This window comes from Geotrypetes seraphini, chromosome 11 (assembly GCF_902459505.1).
Source record: "Geotrypetes seraphini chromosome 11, aGeoSer1.1, whole genome shotgun sequence".
Taxonomy (NCBI): Eukaryota; Metazoa; Chordata; class Amphibia; order Gymnophiona; family Dermophiidae; genus Geotrypetes; species Geotrypetes seraphini.
Window position 1 is genome coordinate 102,689,417 of NC_047094.1, and position 18,599 is coordinate 102,708,015.

At 43.2% G+C, this 18,599-nt stretch overlaps 1 protein-coding gene across 2 annotated transcripts in view; it reads left to right on the top strand.

The window, feature by feature from the left end:
• The window catches only part of BMP7 (bone morphogenetic protein 7), a 124,250-nt gene that overhangs the window by 80,026 nt on the left and 25,625 nt on the right, over positions 1–18,599 (top strand). For both annotated transcript variants that reach the window (XR_004541141.1, XM_033963975.1), the window contains exon 3: positions 13,821–13,969. Coding sequence is in view for 1 of the 2 variants with exons in the window: in XM_033963975.1 (XP_033819866.1) it covers positions 13,821–13,969 (149 nt within the window). In the remaining variant the exon portion in view is untranslated. The remainder of the gene's footprint in view (positions 1–13,820; positions 13,970–18,599) is intronic.

An 18,599-nucleotide genomic window follows, 5' to 3' on the forward strand; every position in this document is an offset into this window, starting at 1 on the left:
GGGGAGAGGGACATAGAAAGAAGACAGATACCATATGGAAGGGGGAGAGGACAGACAGTGGATGGAAGGGGCAGATGCTGGATTGAAGAGACAGAGAGGGCATATGCTGGAAGGAAGAGAGTGAAAAAAAGATTGAAAGCAGAAACCAGAGACGACAAAAGGTAGAAAAAAATAATTGTATTTCTATTTTGTGATTAGAATATATCAGATTTGAAATATATATCCTGCTAGAGCTGGTGTTAGACATAACTGGGGACTGCAAAACCCAGGCAGTGCTTCTTTAGCTTCCAGCTGGCTTAGGGCGCTCTCTGACCAGGGGGCAGTTGCCCTAGTTGCACTCCCCTAAAACTATTCCTGTCATGTGTGACTGCAGTATTCTGTTAGCATGATATTTCTGTGTAGCATTCTGTAATAATTTGGCTTGTTCAGTTTTCTTGATAGTAGAGGGGATATATGTGAAGGGGAGGGGAGACAGGGGTTTTGTTGATCCTTGCTCTGAATTATTTGTATTTATAAAATGACAATTCTACAGAATATTGTTTCTTTTTATACTTTAATAAAATACATTCAATATAAAATCATAACTGAGGCTTGTGTGGATGGGATCAGATGATTTGTGGGGACCGAGCTCGCGGAGATGGGGCGGAAACGGGGTTTTTAAATTTTAGTCCTAGTAGTTTGCCGGTCCACAAAATAATTCTTTTTTTTCTGCCGGTCCACGGGTGTAAAAAGGTTGAAGAACACTGGTTTAGATGATGTGTTATCAAATGGGAAAATGCTTGATTTTTCACAACTGCAACAATCATTCGGCATTGCAAAGTCTCAAGCATATAAGTGGTTGCAGTTGAAGCAGTACATTCAGAAGGGGTTCCCTGATTGGCGAAATTTGAAGAATCAGTATAGCTTGCCGGGCCTATGCTTCCAGACAGGTTTGCTAGGGCATCAGGCTGCCAAGTGGTATAAATTAATATCAGAATATTTGAATAAAAACCCAAAAACTAGTTTAAAGGATATTTGGAGCATTGAGATAAAGCAGCAGATTTCTGCCACGGATTTGGACTTGGAGGATGAGATATACAGCATCAGCATCTATGAGACAAACTTGTTTTTTTCTGTTACATACAGTTTTTTGGACCCCAGTTTGTTTGCAGAAGTTAGACAGTTCAAAGTCTAATAGATGCTGGCATTGTCATCTTGAAGTAGGGACACTGGATCTTTTGTTGTTCTATTGTCCTTTGATACTCATCTTCTGGAAATCAATATGGGGACAAATTAATTTGATTTTGGAGTCTTCCATTCCGTTATCGTATGAGGAGTCTTCCTTATCGTTATCGTATGAGGTGGTTATTTGTGGTACACTGTTGTCACCTAAACCTCCTTTCAACAAGTATAAAAGTAGATTATTTTCCATCATGACTGGGATAGCCATGCAAATGGTTACCAAAAACTGGAAAAATTGGGATCGACTTAATCTCTCCTTTTGGTGGGATTCTTTATGTTTATGCTAGAAATATGAGAAAATGAATTCAGAAATGTTGTGTAATAAGTTATTTAAATTAACATGGAGTCCATTGACAAATTTTGTTAATGATGATTAGCTAGTTTATTCTCCTGATTTCTTATTTGATTTACACATCAAGGGAAGGTGGGTGGGTGGATAGGTATTATATTTTGATGTTTTCATTGATCAATAATTCAATATGATTTTCACTATAGGCTCCTTTTACAAAGGCGCAGTAGTGGTTTAACGCGGGTAATAGCATGCGCTAAACCGCCAGACGCGTTAGCCGCTACCTCTTGAGCAGGCGGTAGTTTTTGGCCAGTGCGGGGGTTAGCGCGTGATGAAAAGTGGCGCGTGTTAACCCCGCTAGCGCGGCTTTGTAAAAGGAGCCCTATATGTCTGAAATAATGCATTTGGTTTTTGTTCTTTTATTGGGGTGGGAAGGAGGGGGGAAAAGTTTTTGAAGTATTTCTATGACTGATGTAAATGCAATTTTGAAATTAATTATATGCAAATGTATATTTTAATGCATTGTTTTTGAATGAAAAATTAATAAAGAGTTCAAAAAAAAAGAAAAAAAATTGTGCAACTTTTTTTTTGTACAAATTGAAATTCTTGAAGAATTTACGTGATTTTCTAAGCAACAGTAATTTTAGGACACCCTCTTTGATTACTGTAATATTTTACTTTAAGGGCTCCTTTTACTAAGCTGCGTTAGGGCATTAACACGCAGAAAAGCGCATGCTGAATTGCCCCGCGCGCTAGACCTTAACGCCGGCATTGAGCTGGCGTTAGTTCTATCCACGTAGTGCGCGGTAATATCCTGCGTGCGCTAAAAATGCTAGCGCACCTTAGTAAAAGAAGCCCTTAGAGTTACCAAAGTAAATGACTAGACTACTACAGTATAATCTCGTTATAACAGACTCGCTTATAACGGAATATAATTTATAGTGGACAAGGTCCGCTGGTCCGGGCCGTGTGCCTTTATGAACATGCAGAAATCACTACATATAGCGTACTCGCATATAATGAACAAACAATTTGGTCCCCAGAGCTGCCTTTAGCTGTAGTTTTGTTCGGCTACAGTGACCATGCAGGCTTCGCCTACAAGGCGCGTGGCGTGCTGATGATATAGTATCAAAAGTTTCAAGTTTTCAAGTTTCAAGTTTTATTAAATATTTGATGAATCGCCTATTAAAAAATTTCTAAGCGATGTACATAATCAGAGTAAAAATATTCAAGAAACTAAAATATAACAAATATTGACATATTACACTATAAATTTCATCCAAAATGCAGCCCAGCAGAAAATGGCAGAGTATTTTTCTTTCCATTACAGAGAGGAAGAGATAATGCTTTAGAGTTTAGACCATCTTTTAGTGTTCTGGTTTTGCAATTATTTCGTGCCATACCAATGTTTTGCTGAGTTTTGTTCTTGATACTGCTGATATGCTTGTGCAGTGGCTGTTGTTCATTGGGTGTACGTTGTTTCAAGTTGACCTAAATAAAGTTTTAAAAAAATGCAACCTTGGATATAACAGACTCTGGATATAATGGACTATTTTTCCAGGTCCCTTGAAGTCCGTTATAATGAGATTATACTGTATAGCAGGGGTGTCCACACTTTTTGGGCTTGCGAGCTACTTTTAAAATGACCAAGTCAAAACGATCTACCAACAATAAATTTAAAAAAAACACAAAGCACACTGTACGCAGAGAAAATGTTAATTATCATTTATATTCTGTGGGTTTTAAAAGAGGTCAAGGCAGCTGACTTTATGCAATGTCACCTCAGTAACAACTATACAAAAAATAGACAAATATACCCCCTCCCTTTTTACTAAACCGCGATAGCGGTTTTTAGGTCAGGGAGCTGCGCTGAATGCCCTGCGCTATTCTCGATGCTCATAGGCTCCCTGTGCTAAAAAACGCTATTGCAGTTTAGTAAAAGGGGACCATAGTGCAAAATAAAGACAGCAGATAAAAATTCTCAAAATGGACACATTTTGATCACTAAATTGAAAATAAAATCTTTTTCCTACCTTTGTTGTCTGGTGATTTCATGAGTCTCTGGTTGCACTTTCTTCTGACCGTGCATCCAATATTTCTTTCCTTCTTTCAGCCTCCTGTATGCTTCCTCTCCTCCAGACCTCATTCCCTCCCCCAACTTTTTCTTCCTCTCTCCCTGCCCTCCTCCCCTTTCTTTCTTTCTCTCCATCTTTCTTTCTGTCTCCCTGACCCCCTTTCTTTCTGTCTTCCTGCCCCCCCTTTATTTCTGTATATCTGTCTTTCTCTCTCCATGCCCCCTTTCTTTCTTTCTTTCTTTCTCCCAGTCTTTCTCTCTCCATGCCCCCTTTCTGTCTGCCTCCCTGTCTGTCTTTCTGTCTCCTTGCCCTCCCCCAAGCCACCGCCATCGGGGAACAGGCCGCCACCGCCGCAGCAATCAGGGAACAGGCCGCAGCCGTAAAGAGGACACTGAAGCGCCGGACCGACCAACCTTCCTCACCGACATCAATTCTAACGTCGGAGAGGAAGTTCCGGGCCAGCCAGGCAGCGATTGGCTGGCCTGGAACTTCCTCTCCGACGTCAGAATTGACATCGAGTGAGGAACATTGGTCGGCCCGGCGCTTCAGCGTCCTCTTTACAGGGTCGGGAAGCAGGTAGAACGGAAGGCAACGCGAGTCTATCACGGAGCCTGGGATGGGCTCCGCGATCGACTCACATTGCCTTCGCGATCTACTGGTTGATCGCGATCGACATTTTGGGCACCCCTGCTGTAGAGCTATTCAAATAGCACAAAATGCTATTGCAGATTTGACTTCAGGAGCTTCTCGTTTAGATCATATTACTCCAATGTTGAGAAGTCTGCAATGGCTGCCAAATTCCTCGAGAATTTTGTTTAAATTAGCTGTTCTTCTGTTTAAAGCTATGAATGATTTTTTTTTTCAGTTTTCTTGACAAGTACTTGAGCATGCAGAGACTTGTTTGAACTTTGAGATCTTCTACTAAGACAGTGTCTCGGAAACGTTTTTCCACCGCATCACACTAAACTCGGGACCGCGTCTACAGAACCTCTGAATGTGCACGGCTGTCGACCGGTGATGTCACATGCACGTGCGTGATGTCATAACATCGACGTCAACGCATACTCAGAGTCCTTGTAGACACGGCCCTGATCTCGGGGGCCTTCCAGAACCTGGACAAACCACCGGGTTTTGGAAATTCCTCCATCACTGGGGGGGGGAAGGGGGTGGCAGAGAGGAGGAAAGCACCGGCATCAGCAGTGACCGACTCGTCTCATTCGTGGCACACCTGGAATCTCGCTGCAGCACACTATTGTGCTGTGGCACACAGTTGCGATACACACTGTACTAAGGGGTTGTTAAATGTGCCTTCTTTTAAGCGTCTTCAAACCACTGCCTCGTCCCTCCCGCCCAGGGAAGAACGCCGCACTAGGTACCTGTGAAAATAAACGACCGCAGAGGACGTAAAAACGTTGCTCATCCGGGTGGAAGGCCCCCCCGCGCTGCGGTTTTCAGGGGTGGCCATGAAGGTGGAGGGGGGGCAGGGAACCCCCCACCCCTCTCGCATCACAACCTCGCCGCCCACATCATGGAGGATCCTTCCGCATGGCACGCCAGGTGATTCCGTACCGATGTTTTTAAAGTGTGTTTGTTAGTTATGATATATTGTGGTTTTTGATTGTTGGCCACCCAGAATTGTAGATGGTGCAGGATAGAAATTTTTTAAATAAATAAATTAGCGTGTGGCAACTGTAAGCAATTAGCCGGCGATTCTCAAAAGATCATAGGTATCTGCCATGTAGGCCAGGAAAACCTTTGCCTACATGGCTGGTGCCTAAGTTTTGTGATAGCCTTAGTTAGCCTTGATTCTTTAAATGATGCCCCTAAGCATTATTGACACACAGCCAGCACTGTTTTTGCAGGAGGCTTCCAATTTAGGCGCTGTTTACAGAATCAGGCCCTTAATGGAGGAGGAGCCCAATGGTTTGTGCAACAGACTGAGGAACTGGGGAATTGGGGAACAATTCCCACTGCGGTTCCTTATGATTCTGCCCTAGGTACCAAAACTTAGATTGTGGACCCACTAGGGACAGAGCAAGTACCTGCATATGGGTAGGGCTACCAGATTTTACTATTGTAAAATCCATCCCCATGAACCCCGCCCTGTTCTTCCTCAGTCACGCCCCCTCACTCCTTCCCACTCGTACCCTGCTGCGTGAGCACCTTCACTTCCCCACATCATACCTCGGCTCTCCCTGTGATGTCACTTCCGGGTCCCGCTCCTAGGAAGTGATGTCAGAAAGAGAACTGACGCTGATGTGGGCAGCAAGTTGGTGATGCTGCTCGCATCAGGAAAGTTAAAGAGGTACAGGAAAAGGGAAGGGGCATGCATATGGCAGGGGGGAGGGGAATGAGGGGGTGGTGGGGCCTCTCATCCTCGCTATGCCACTGGCAGCAGGATGAATCCATTAGGCGAATTTCAGCTGCTAACAAGAAGTTCTCACTTTGTTTCCAATAAAGTAAACTGTGTTTCGTCTCATAACAGCCTCTTTTGTTCATACTTTTAAGGATCTCTTTCATAAATTTATAACAGAGGCATGAAATGGAAACAAACCTTGCTGTCAAACCTCCTTAACTTTTTATATACCAAGCACAGAATAGACTTTGGAGACTGCAACGATCTCTCTTTTTGCTAATCAATAACATGTACTGTATAGCTAAAATACATTTTTTTTATGAGTGATTGAATTCCTCCTAGTTCTAATTTCAGTTTTCTAAAATACTTTAGACTTGAACTGCTGTATGGACTACAGTAACATCTGTATTGAATATCGTAAAGCTGTTATTGCTTCAATTTTTTGGCAGACCTTTTGAGCTGATTCCTGCTTTTCAATTCAATTATGAGCAGTCATCTGTAGCAAAGTAGGGAGAAAAAAAAAATCAATGTTTTATTCCTTACAAGTGTGTATATTGAGCACAGAAAGATACTGGTATGTAATCCATTGAACAAATTTTGCATTATTCATCTGTTTTTAGCTAACCAGCTTAGATGCCTTTTCTTCTGTGGGTAACAATGAAAATGATGAAGTGTTACAGCTGTAATGATATATTTATTTTAAAAAATTTATTACAACCATCCAACAATTCTGAGCGAGTTAAAATCCAACATCCATAATTAAAACAATATCGCAAACTACAAAAAGACATAACAAGAAATCATTTCATATACTATAGCAAGACAATAATATTCTTCATAAATCAATCATTTACCAAAACAAACATACACAACGCAAAAAAAAAAATTCACTTAAATAATTCCTATTCAATCATTTACCAGAACATTTCTGGAAAAGCAAAGTTTTAACCAATTTCCTGAACTGAAGTAAACTGGTACCATTCATTATATGATGATGTGTTCATACATGTACTGTACAGACAGAAACAGTCATAATATTTTATATTTATTTTAAAATATATTTGAACAGTTATAGTTGCAATGCAGTATAATATATAGGTAATAAAAATATATTTTTTATATTGTGCTTGAATATAGGAAGGAGAAGTTATTTGACAGGGCTCACCAGGTATGGCCAGTAGGAAAAAGGAGGTATTGATGCCCCTGTATAAGACTCTGGGGAGACCTCATGTAGAATATTGTGTGCAATTCTGGAGGCCGTACCTTCAAAAAGATATAAAAAGGATGGAGTTGGTCCAGAGGAAGGCTACTAAAATGGTATGTGGTCTTCATCATAAGGCGTATGGGGACAGATTTAAAGATCTCAATCTGTATACTTTGGAGGAAAGGTGGGAGAGGGGAGGTATGATAGAGACGTTTAAATACCTATGTGGCATAATTGTGCAAGAGTCGAGTCTTTTTCATTTGAAAGGAAGCTCCGGAACGAGAGGGCATAGGATAAATTAAAAAGTAATAGGCTCAGGAGTAATCTAGAGAAATACTTTTTTACAGAAAGGGTGGTAGATGCGTAGAACAGTCTCCTGGTAGAGGTGATGGAGACAGAAACTGTGTCTGATTTCAAGAAAGCCTGGGATAGTCACGTGAGATCACTTAGAGAGAGGAAGAGATAATGGTTACTGTGGATGAGCAGACTGGACGGGTCATTTGGCCTTTATGTGCCATCATGTTTCTATCTCAATGCTTGTAAACCCCCCCCCCCAAAAAAAAAACCCGCATTAGATCTTTCCTGTCAACATATGTAATGTAATGTAATTAATTTCTTATATACCGCTACATCCGTTAGGTTCTAAGCGGTTTACAGAAAATATACATTAAGATTAGAAATAAGAAAGGTACTTGGAAAATTCCCATCAATCCTCTCTCCTGATACAAGAGGTTCAATCCCTTCTTCTTCTAAACGCCATAGAAGAAGTTCCTCTAGACCAGAAAGGTCAGGGATTTTACTCCCGTTACTTTCTAGTTCCAAAGAAAACAGGAGATCTCAGGCCCATCTTAGATCTTCGAGATCTCAACAAATGCTTGGTCAAGGAGAAATTCAAGATGCTTTCTTTAGCAACTCTTTATCCTCTTCTCAATCAGGGCGAATGGCTATGCTCCCTCGACCTCAAGGAGGCTTACACTCATATTCCCATCCATCTAGCCTCCAGACAGTATCTCCGCTTCATGATCAATCACTGTCATTACCAATACAAAGTTCTCCCCTTCGGACTTGCTTCATCTCCAAGAGTGTTCACCAAATGTCTGATTGTGGTGGCTGCTTTCCTTCGTTCACATCATCTGCAAGTTTTCCCTTACCTGGACGATTGGTTGATAAAGGCCAACTCTCCTCAAACAGTGCTACTGGCCACCAATCAAACCATCTTGTTTTTACAGATTCTGGGGTTCGAGGTCAATTTTCCCAAATCTCATCTCATCCCCACTCAGAGACTTCAATTCATTGGAGCGGTGCTGGACACGATCCTCATGAGAGCATTCCTGCCGTCCAACCGGCTCCACACTCTTCAAGTTTTGTGTCAACAGGTTCTTCCTCAAAGTTCCATCTCTGCCAAACAAATGATGATACTATTGGGACACATGGCTTCAACAGTGCATGTTACCCCTCTGGCACGTCTTCACCTGCGCACACCTCAATGGACCCTTGCTACCCAGTGGTCCCAAGCGACGGATCCTTGCTCACGTCACATATCTGTGACATCATCTCTTCGTCAGTCTCTACAATGGTGGTTGGTATCCTCAAATCTATCCAGAGGTCTTCTATTCCATCTACCTCCTCATCAACTAGTCATCACAACCGATGCCTCCCCGTATGCTTGGGGAGCTCATTTGAACGAGTTCCAAACTCAAGGTCTGTGGACAGCCCAGGAAAAGATATGATATCATATCAGGCAGAGATTTAGATTAAAGAGCTCACTGAAAGGTGCTGCCTTCTGCAGTGCCTGAAGCTGAGGAATTTGATGAGATATTGGCCTGGAAATTGCTGCTGTGAAACGTTCTTTACTGCTGAGACCTCAAGAACCTTCCCTAGTGCAGCGGGTATTTATGGAGGTCTTCAATGCAAATGCTAATCTGGACATACCTGGTTAAAATCAAGATGCTGGAGTTTGACTCAATCAAGCAACATCCTTCCTGCAGGAAATCAACATAATATAAGCAGAGAGAAATATGTTTGATGAGACTGATAATAGTAGACATACTTCCTACTTGTGCCATTAAAAAAAACAAAAATACCCCTAATCTACAATATGGTGTCAGGTCAAAAGCGCACACTGTTGAAGGCATGAATATTGTAGGTTCATAGACAGCGGCGCGAAAGACAAAGGCGCGCCCAGACAATTGAGCGCAGCGCGGAGGCGCGCGCCGCTCAAAATTAATGTTTTTAGGGCTCCAACGGGGGGCATGGGGGGGAACCCCCCCACTTTACTTAATAGACATCGTGCCGCGTTGTGGGGGCGTTGTGGGGGTTGTGGGGGGTTGTAACCCCCACATTTTACTGAAAACTTCACTTTTTCCCTGTTTTTAGGGAAAAAGTTAAGTTTACAATAAAATGTGGAGGGTTACAACCCCCCATAACGTCAGCGCAATGTCTATTAAGTAAAGTGGGGGGGTTCCCCAACAAAACCCCCCGTTGGAGCCCCTAAAAACAGTAATTTTAAATGGCGTGCGCCTCCGCGCTGCGCTCAATTGTCTGGGCGCGCCTTTGTCTTTTGCGCCGTTGTCTATGAACCTACAATATTCATGCCTTCAACAGTTTTTGGAATAACTCATAATTTTGTAATGTAGTTAAACACTTTCATTTCAGCTAGGACTTTATGTTCTTGACTTTTAGGGTTGGGGGGAGTGGTAAAGAACAACAGTTTATAGTTTTCTTTAAAACAGATTGATCACCCATCTTTACTGATTCTCACTTCTCACTCTCCTCTACAAGTAAGACTCCCTAATTTTGTAGATTTTACTCATCTTCAATCTATGACTCCCTATTGACCACAGGCTTGGATCAATCCCCTGCTTTGCTCTCCCTGGCTCCAGGCACATTCCTGTTTTCCAGGGCTGGTGCCCCCTCCCCTTTTGCAGCTCTGCATCACTTCCCCTGACATTCGCAGATTCCAGACTAATGGCTACCTTCTACCTGCAGAATCCGCATCAGATTTATTGCTACATGCTCACCTTGAGCTCTGGAAGCCTAGCAAGGATCACAGTTTGAAACCTCAAATATTACACTCCAAGTGGGAGAACATGTTCTATCAGCCCAGGGCAAAGGAGCATGCCTACATAATAAGCCACTGTGCTCTGGGCTGCCTGCAGGATATTGCTCCAGTGGCCATGGAACTACGTATCCAGCTCAAGGAGCAGAATTGAGACCTAGGAGGTGGTTGCAGAGTTTTACTAAGAGCAAAGAGGGGAGCAAGGATTCATCAATTAAGTAAGAAGAAAGCTAGGGAGCCAAACCAGAAAATGCACAGTTTGTGAGATAGCATGTCCCTTTTCCCCAATTCCCAATACTGTCAATGGCCTCCTGCCACTTTTCCTGTTGCAACTGCTGTGCTGCTTCTTTAGGCTCACATAGCCCAGAGCCCCCACCATTTCTATATCCTGGGAAATATAATGGGGGGAATGATATTTTTTTAATTTAGTGAGGAATGGGAACAGTGCTACTCTCCATTCTCCCTTGGTTCAAGCTCTGACCATATCTCCTCTCAATATCAGAGCTGCCAAGAGAAAGCAAGTTTTAAAAAGGAGATTGTTCAGTTCATAGTATTTCATCCTTCTACAACCTTCTCCCCTTTCCCATACTTCTAATGAAATATCTTATTTATCCACAGTGACTGCAAGGTTGGAAGAAAAGAACAGATACCAATAGCTAACCAAAACTTACCCAGTGCAATTTGTATGTAATATATCTCCCACTCAGTGATTCTTGGGCTTGCTCAGTTGTGGGGCACAGCTGACTGATTTGAACCAGGAACACAAAAATCTAAAAATTATCATGTTGTTGCTTGTTCTTATTTCTTTTTTCCTAGTCTTGTTTACTCTGAATAATTGCATGAACAGTTTTCATACACCTCAGCCCTTTCATACATCTCTGGAGATCAAGGAAAAAAAGTACCAGGCACAATCTGTAGTTTAAACATCAAGGCGTTGGGAGCTCTTGGAGCTTTACTAACTGGTAGAATACCAATCAAGAATCTCCCTGAATTACAAGTGACTGGCCATTTTATTAGGTTTTTGACATCACTTAATTCAGTATTAAACATAAGTTAGTATTCGTCCAATTAATGTACAATTAGTTCATTAAGGTGCAATGATAAATTTCACCAGCAATGTTCTTTTGGTTAGTTTTGATCACATGATTTCTTGTCAATCCGATTTCATTAGTAATTTTCCCTAGCAACAATATAATGATTTAGTTATCACATGCTATTGGTTTTGTTCCTGTCAGCATAGAAGGAGTGTTCTATTTCAGTGCATTGCACATCTTGTAACAACGTGTTTGTTTAGGGCACACTAACTTGATCCCTGTTCTAGGACTTAGACACTGCCTCTATTCTGATACTGGAACAGGATTCAGCTGGGTCAAACATCTAACTAAGCAATATTATTATTACTGCAATTCTGAAGCATTTCTATATCTTTCAGCTTCAACTTATCTAATATAATAAAATGCTAGGCCGCGCATGCGCACTCCCATCTGCCTGCGTCCGTTTTCTGTGAGATGGAGGGCATCTTAGGTAGGAGTGCGCATGCGCGCTTACGTCACCAGCCGCCGATGCCTCCACAAGCCGGGACCGCAGCCAGCCGCCGATCTCTGTTCCTCCAGCGGGTGAATGGGCGGGCAGGGGGGGTGTCTCGGAGGAGAGGGATCGCGGCCGCTCAGCGCCCCCACCGAGGAGCCCAGCAACTTTCCGCCCCGGATTTGGACCCAAGCCCTTTGCCCCCCCCCTTCCCTTCCCGCGGATCCGACTACCTTGGCGATTCAAGCAGCGTGTGCAGCAGTCTTCACACGCTGCTTTGGGCCCTTCTACTGCCCTGATTTGCTCTGCCGCGTCTCTGATGATGTCATCAGTGACGTGCCAGAATAAATCAGGCCAGTAGAAGGACCCGAAACAGCGTGTGAAGACTGCTGCACAGGCTGGAATCGCCAGGTTCGTAGTCTGTACCGCGGGAAGGGAAAGGGGGTAGAGGAAACGCTAATGCTGCTGCAGGGAACTGGTGTGGGGGGACGGAAATGGAGGGGGAGGAATGCTGCTTTGTATAGACAGACAGTGGGAGGAAGGGAGATAGAAAGAAAAGAAGAAAGACACAGGGGCAGGGAGATACACAGAAAGACAGAAAGACAAAGGGGACCAGGGACAGAGACAGACAGAAAGAAAGACAGCGGGAGTCGCGTCAGGAGGGGTGCGGGATGCAGCAGAGGGAACTTTTCCAATGGGTGCAACTGGGCAGCTCTGGTCAGGGACAGAGCAAGGTAAGTGTATCATAGGGATAAGAAGGGGGGGGGGGGGAGAAAAAGGAAGGGTCGCCTACTGCTGGACAGGGGGAGAAGGAAAGAGGTGCTGATGGACAGGGGGGGCTGAAGAAAAAGGAACGGAGCCCTAATGTTGGAAAGGGGGAGAAGGAAAGAGGTGCTGCTGGACAGGGGGGGAGGTAAAACAAAGGGAGAAGGGCTGCTGCTGCATAAGGAGAGCAGTGAAGGGGTGGTGGTGGACACAGGTGAGGTAAAAGGAAGGGAGAATGGACAGGGAGAGCAGGCAAGAGGTGGTGATGGACAGCCAAGGAAAAAGAAAGACAGAAAGAAAGAAAGTGGCTAAGGAGAGAGAGAGAAAGAAATAAAGACAGACACACACAGATATATTCTAGCACCCGTTAATGTAACGGGCTATAAGACTAGTATATATATATATATATATATATACCTGTATGTCTCACACATGTTGGATTATGCCCCCCTCCCTTATATCCTGCCTAATACTCACCACTACTATCCCTTTCTTCACCCCTTAGTACTTCTTCCCTCCAACCTGATCCTCTCTACTCAGAACCCTTTTCCCTGCTTCTCATTCATTCCTTCATTCCTTCCCCAGTGCCTTCCTCAGCACTTCTCCCCCTATCTATGGTAGACCAAAGGCCAGAAGCATGTCTGACCTACATTGCTGCTTTCCTCTGCTCTCTGCTAAGAAACCATTGCTCAGACATTCCTTAGACAGTCAATAGGCTGCAGGGGGAAGCAGAACCAGTAGCTTAGGAGAAACCAACCTTCTATCCTGCCTTACTGTGCGACCTATTGGCTGACTGAGGAATATCTGACCAATAGACTGCAGGGAGAGGTGGGAACAATAGCTTCAAAGACACAGCCTTACTTCCTGCTTTCTCCTGGAGCTCTACATTGGTAAGATTTCAGCTTAGATGTCTGAGGAGTGCTAGTAAGAATATTGGGGGTACTTTAGCACCCACAGAGCTGGCACCTATGACTGTAATAGTTTATTAGTGGTCATTTCGAAGAATTTAAGTGTTACAAGTAGTACAGAACTCTGCTGCTAGAGTAATTAATAGGATGTCCTAGATTTTCTCATACCACACCTATTTAGAAAATACGGCACTGGCTGTCAGTTGAAGAGATATTTGCACTATTTTATTAGATATGTCCTTATGTTAACCGCCTAGAATTGCAAGAGAGTGTGGACTATAAAATTGCTAAATAAATAAACGTCATCTGACCCCAAACTCATATTTCAGAGCTCTAGGAGTGCCATTAGCCTATAGAAAGTGTAATGTAAGAGCATGGTAACTTGGAAAGCTCATTTCATTTTCTTCTATTTTTCAGAGATTCTGATTTGTTTCTGCTAGACACTCGTACTATTTGGGCTGCAGAAGAAGGCTGGCTAGTGTTTGATATCACACCAACCAGCAATCATTGGGTTGTGAATCCTGAACACAACCTTGGCCTCCAGCTGTCTATGGAGAGCACAGATGGTAAGTTCCAAACTCCAAGGGAGGCTTAACAATTTGACAGTCTAGGCAATCACCTAAGGCAGCAGCTTCTGGGGTGTACAAAGAGCACTCAAAGTAAAACATTGGGGTCATGACAGCCGCATAGACTCAAAGAATTATCAGTACATATGTTTTATTCTTGGGAAGAGTGGACAATTATATAGATATGTGACCTGTCAAATGAGCGCAGGACAATTGCGCTCTGACATAAGAACATAAAGAAGTTGCCTCCGCTGAGGCAGACCAGAGGTCCATCTCGCCCAGTGGTCCGCTCCCGCGGCGGCCCATCAGGCCTATTGCCTGAGCAGTGGTCCCTGACTATCCCTATAACCTACCTCTACTCCTATCTGTACCCCTCAATTCCTTTATCCTCTAGGAACCTATCCAAACCTTCTTTGAAGCCCTGTAATGTGCTCCGGCCTATCACAGCCTCTGGAAGCACGTTCCATGTATCCACCACCTTCTGGGTGAAAAAGAACTTCCTAGCGTTTGTTCTAAACCTGTCCCCTTTTAATTTCTTCGAGTGCCCCCTTGTACTTGTGGTTCCCCATAATCTGAAAAATCTGTCCCTGTCTACCTGACAAAAGCACCCCAACAATTGTGCACAGGAGAATTGTGGCGGTGGATACTTTTTAGTCTTTTTGAGGGTTACAAAGTAACCCTTTTTTTTGAGGGGGGAGGACACCCTCCCCCCCACACTACACTGTAAAAATTCACTTGCTCTCTAGTGTTAGGGTAAGGTTTATATCATGATTATGGGAACCCTTATCATGATATAAACCTTAGCCTAACACGAAGGCCCTGATTTGCTGACACTCCTGAAGCGCCTCAAGCCCCTCCCAAGGGACAGGGCCTGAGGAGTCATCCTGTGCGCACTTGTCCCTGCGTGCAATTGTCGGGAAGCTTTTGTCGGCGCACAATTGTCCTGCGCTCATTTGTCGATGTACCTATAGATATACACAAAACAAAATTTAATATTTGAAAGTATAATGTTGAATTATGCATTTTGTTGAATCATTATGGGAGGAATGGTGTTAGAGTGATCATAATTGTTGAGTTGAATTATCAAAATATCAGGGTAGAGGGTGTGTGTGTGTGTGCTAGATGAAGATAACACTATGTAACACAATTTTAGTTCCTGGGCAGTAAGTGTAATTTCCTAGTTGACCATGCCTAAAAAAGTATATAAAATGTCTGTTATTTCCATAAAACTTTGCTTTTGTGACCAGAATAGTCAAATTTTGAAATTTACCTGTTTAAAATGTGAAAACGCTGAATTTTCATCTTTTCTTTCTTATAAAGTCATAAAAAAGCAACATATGAATCACAATTAACTTGTATTAATGTTGAAGTTATACAAAGATGACCAGATGAATTAGAAGTGAGTAGTTTTTCGAGATTTGCAATGGTATTGTAAGTCACTTTCACGAATCAGCGCCCAGATGTAGTCTCCCATCATGGTTTCATTATATTGTCCTTGGTAGAGGCGTTCAAAGTCTAATATATCCTGGTGGAAGCACTCACCTTGCTCTTCTGAGTATACTCCTGTGTTCTCTTTGAATGTCTCAAGATGAGCATCAAGTGTATCGACTTTGAGAGACATCCTACAGCCCATTTTATTGTAATTCTTCACCAACTCCATTTAGTTTTCAGCCTTGTGATTGCCTAGGAAGCCCCAAACCACTGTGACAAAGCTGTTCCAAGGTGCTTTCTCCTTCCTAGCTAGTTTCTTGGGAAATTCCTTGCACTTGAGGGTCTTCTCTATCTGTGATCCAATGAAGATACCTTTGTCTCAGACAGATTAGGGAAGATGTCTTGAAGGCTGCCGACTCCTTATCTAGAACTCTGACAAATTGTTTCATTAGGGCTAATTTGATGTGCAGAGGTGGCATTTGTAACTTCCAGGGGTCCACCAATAGTTCCCATTCAATGTTTTCTCCCCACAGAGAACTCGGTTCAATGTCGCCAGTCCTGCCTTTGGTAGTGCACCTTTATGTCCCTGCTGTCTCAAAGCCAGAGATAGCGGGGAAACTTGGTAAAACCGCTTTAGAGATCCATTAGGAATGCCACCATTTTGAAGTTTCCGATGAATTCCCAGCCATACTCATCATACTTCAAGGCACCTAGTAAGGTCTTGCTATTAATCCTCTTTGCGATGCACTGAGTTGAAAACCACTGGAAGAGACAAATACTTGTTTCCGTTACGGAGCAGCACGGCTTTGATGCTTCTGGATGAGTGGTCAATGAAGAGACACTTCTCTTTCGGGTTACAGGTAATTCCAATTGTCTCAGACAGACTGGTCACATTGTGGCAGAAGCAGAGTCCATCTTGAGGGGTGAAAAAGGTGGAAAAAGCTTGGTGACGCTTCCTTTGATCTGTGACTTACACACTTTCATCCAGCAAGTTCCACTGCTTGAGCTAAGATGTCATTGGACTTGGTGAGACCAAGATCTCTGATCAAATTGTTAAGGTCTTTTTTGTTTAGATAGTATGGGTTACTCTCATCAATTGTACTATTGATATTATAAACTGGATCTATAACGTTTCCCTCACTCTGACTTGCTGCTCTCTTCTGAAGACAGCTGCTCTCTCTCTGGGGAGTGCGTATGGGGAACCCAGGGCAGTGTGGCACCAAGGCGATGGATGAAGGAATATCTGGATATGTGATTGCAGATGCATGTTTGCCAGTTCGACGTTTGGAAGGGTCCACCATGCAGAAGTAGCAGTTGCTTGAGTGGTCAGTGGGTTCCCGTCAAATTTTTGGGATACCAAACTTCATATCTCTCTTTTCCCCTCTGTACCACCCTGTAGAAGAACAAAATGAAATTGTGGTAATGAAGACAATAAGTTTATTTCACTTATGACTAATGTGTACGAGATTCTCACAACATATTTCATATATGATATATTTTCACATTTAAATATTTTTTAAAATGAAACATTCTAAGAAATTTAATAGCGAAAATTCTTCCATCCTATTGAGAAACAAAATTGTCTTATCTTCCAGAGTTTTTATTAGCAGTGCTCGCACGTGAAGTGAGGTACCCAAGGTACTATTGATCCCCAAATGTCATGACAAAATATGCCTTATAGGCATCGCATATCTTAGCAGATGCTTTGAGTACTTTTTCCCTCTTGTTTTGATAAGATGGCTGCATGCATAGCAAAATGCATCTCCTGAATGTTTGCAGCCTCTAGATGCTATCTAAAACAAAGCAGATATGTTACCACTTAGGCAGTTGGAGCTGAACTGAGCTGGTGAGCTTAAGATTTTATTTATTTATGTATTTATATACCACTTATAGCCTAAGTGGTTTACATTCAGGTACTCAAGCGTTTTTCCCTACCTGTCCTGGTGGGCTCACAATCTATCTAATGTACCTGGGGCAATGGGGGGATTAAATGACTTGCCCAGGGTCACAGGAGCAGCATGGGATTTCAACTCACAACCTCAGGGTGCTGAGGCTGTGGCTCTAACCACTGCACCACACACTCTATAATTATACTGTATTACTGTTTATATTGATAGAAAGTTCTTGAAGTTATTCTAAGGTGCCATTTCACCAAGGCCTATGGCCAAAATTAGTGCAGCAGGTGCCTACTTGGCCCACAAAAAAAGCATAGTTTGTAGGTGTATCTGCTGAGAGGCATGTTTCCGCACACAAACACTGCGGTAATATTGCACTTCTGAAAAGCCCTTATCATCTGCCTTTTTACAGGCAGTAAAGGCTCCTGTACTAACCCAATGGTAAGAAGCGCCACACACCTTTACCATAGTGTGCCAGTGCATTGTGGTATTGTGACAGGGAAGCTCCTGTCACAGGTTCAAAATCTGCTTTCAACCCTGCCACTAAAGCAAATGTGCCTATTCCTAAGCCAAGGAAGCTGCCCGTTAACTCAGTTCCCAGTGTTACAATCAGACAGGCAGGGCAGAACAGAGAAGGGATGGCAGAGAACAGCCACTATAATTCCTTTTATAAGCTATCTGTTAATTCTCTGGTGAAACCTCTGGCCAGGCAATCTGATACAGCAAGGGTTAAGGAAAGGGGTGGAACTGACTGTCAGAACGTGGTTAGAGCACCAGTGAAAGTTCCGCAGCAGGATAAATCAAGGCCAGCTTAGAACACACACAGGCAATCAGGAACCTGGAGGGAAGGGTGTTCCTCACTGAATAGGGAACTGAAAGCTGTTTTACTGCCTTCTGCTAAGAAACCTCCTGTCCCATAGCACCGCCATGCTGACAAAACTTTGCTTTCCAAGCAGAGGCTAATTGAAAGGGAAAAGCTCCTTGACAGGGCTGGCCAAATGCTGCTCCAGAGGATAGCTTGTACCAGCTTCAGAGAGTGAGGAGTCTCTTATAGAAGTAGAGGGCTATGTCTCTGAGGGGGAGGAAATGGAAGCCCTCCTAGACTATATGTCTGAATGCAGCATGAGTCAGTAAGGTACTGGCGGGGGGGGGGGGGGGGGGGGGGGAGGGAATGAAAGTTTATTCTATAACAATGGTCTAAAGTACTTTAAAGAAACATTTCTGTTCTTATGTGGGACAGAATAATGAATAAGAGTTTGATGTGTGAATGTGAGGATTGCCTAATAGCAGAAATTAAACCAGAA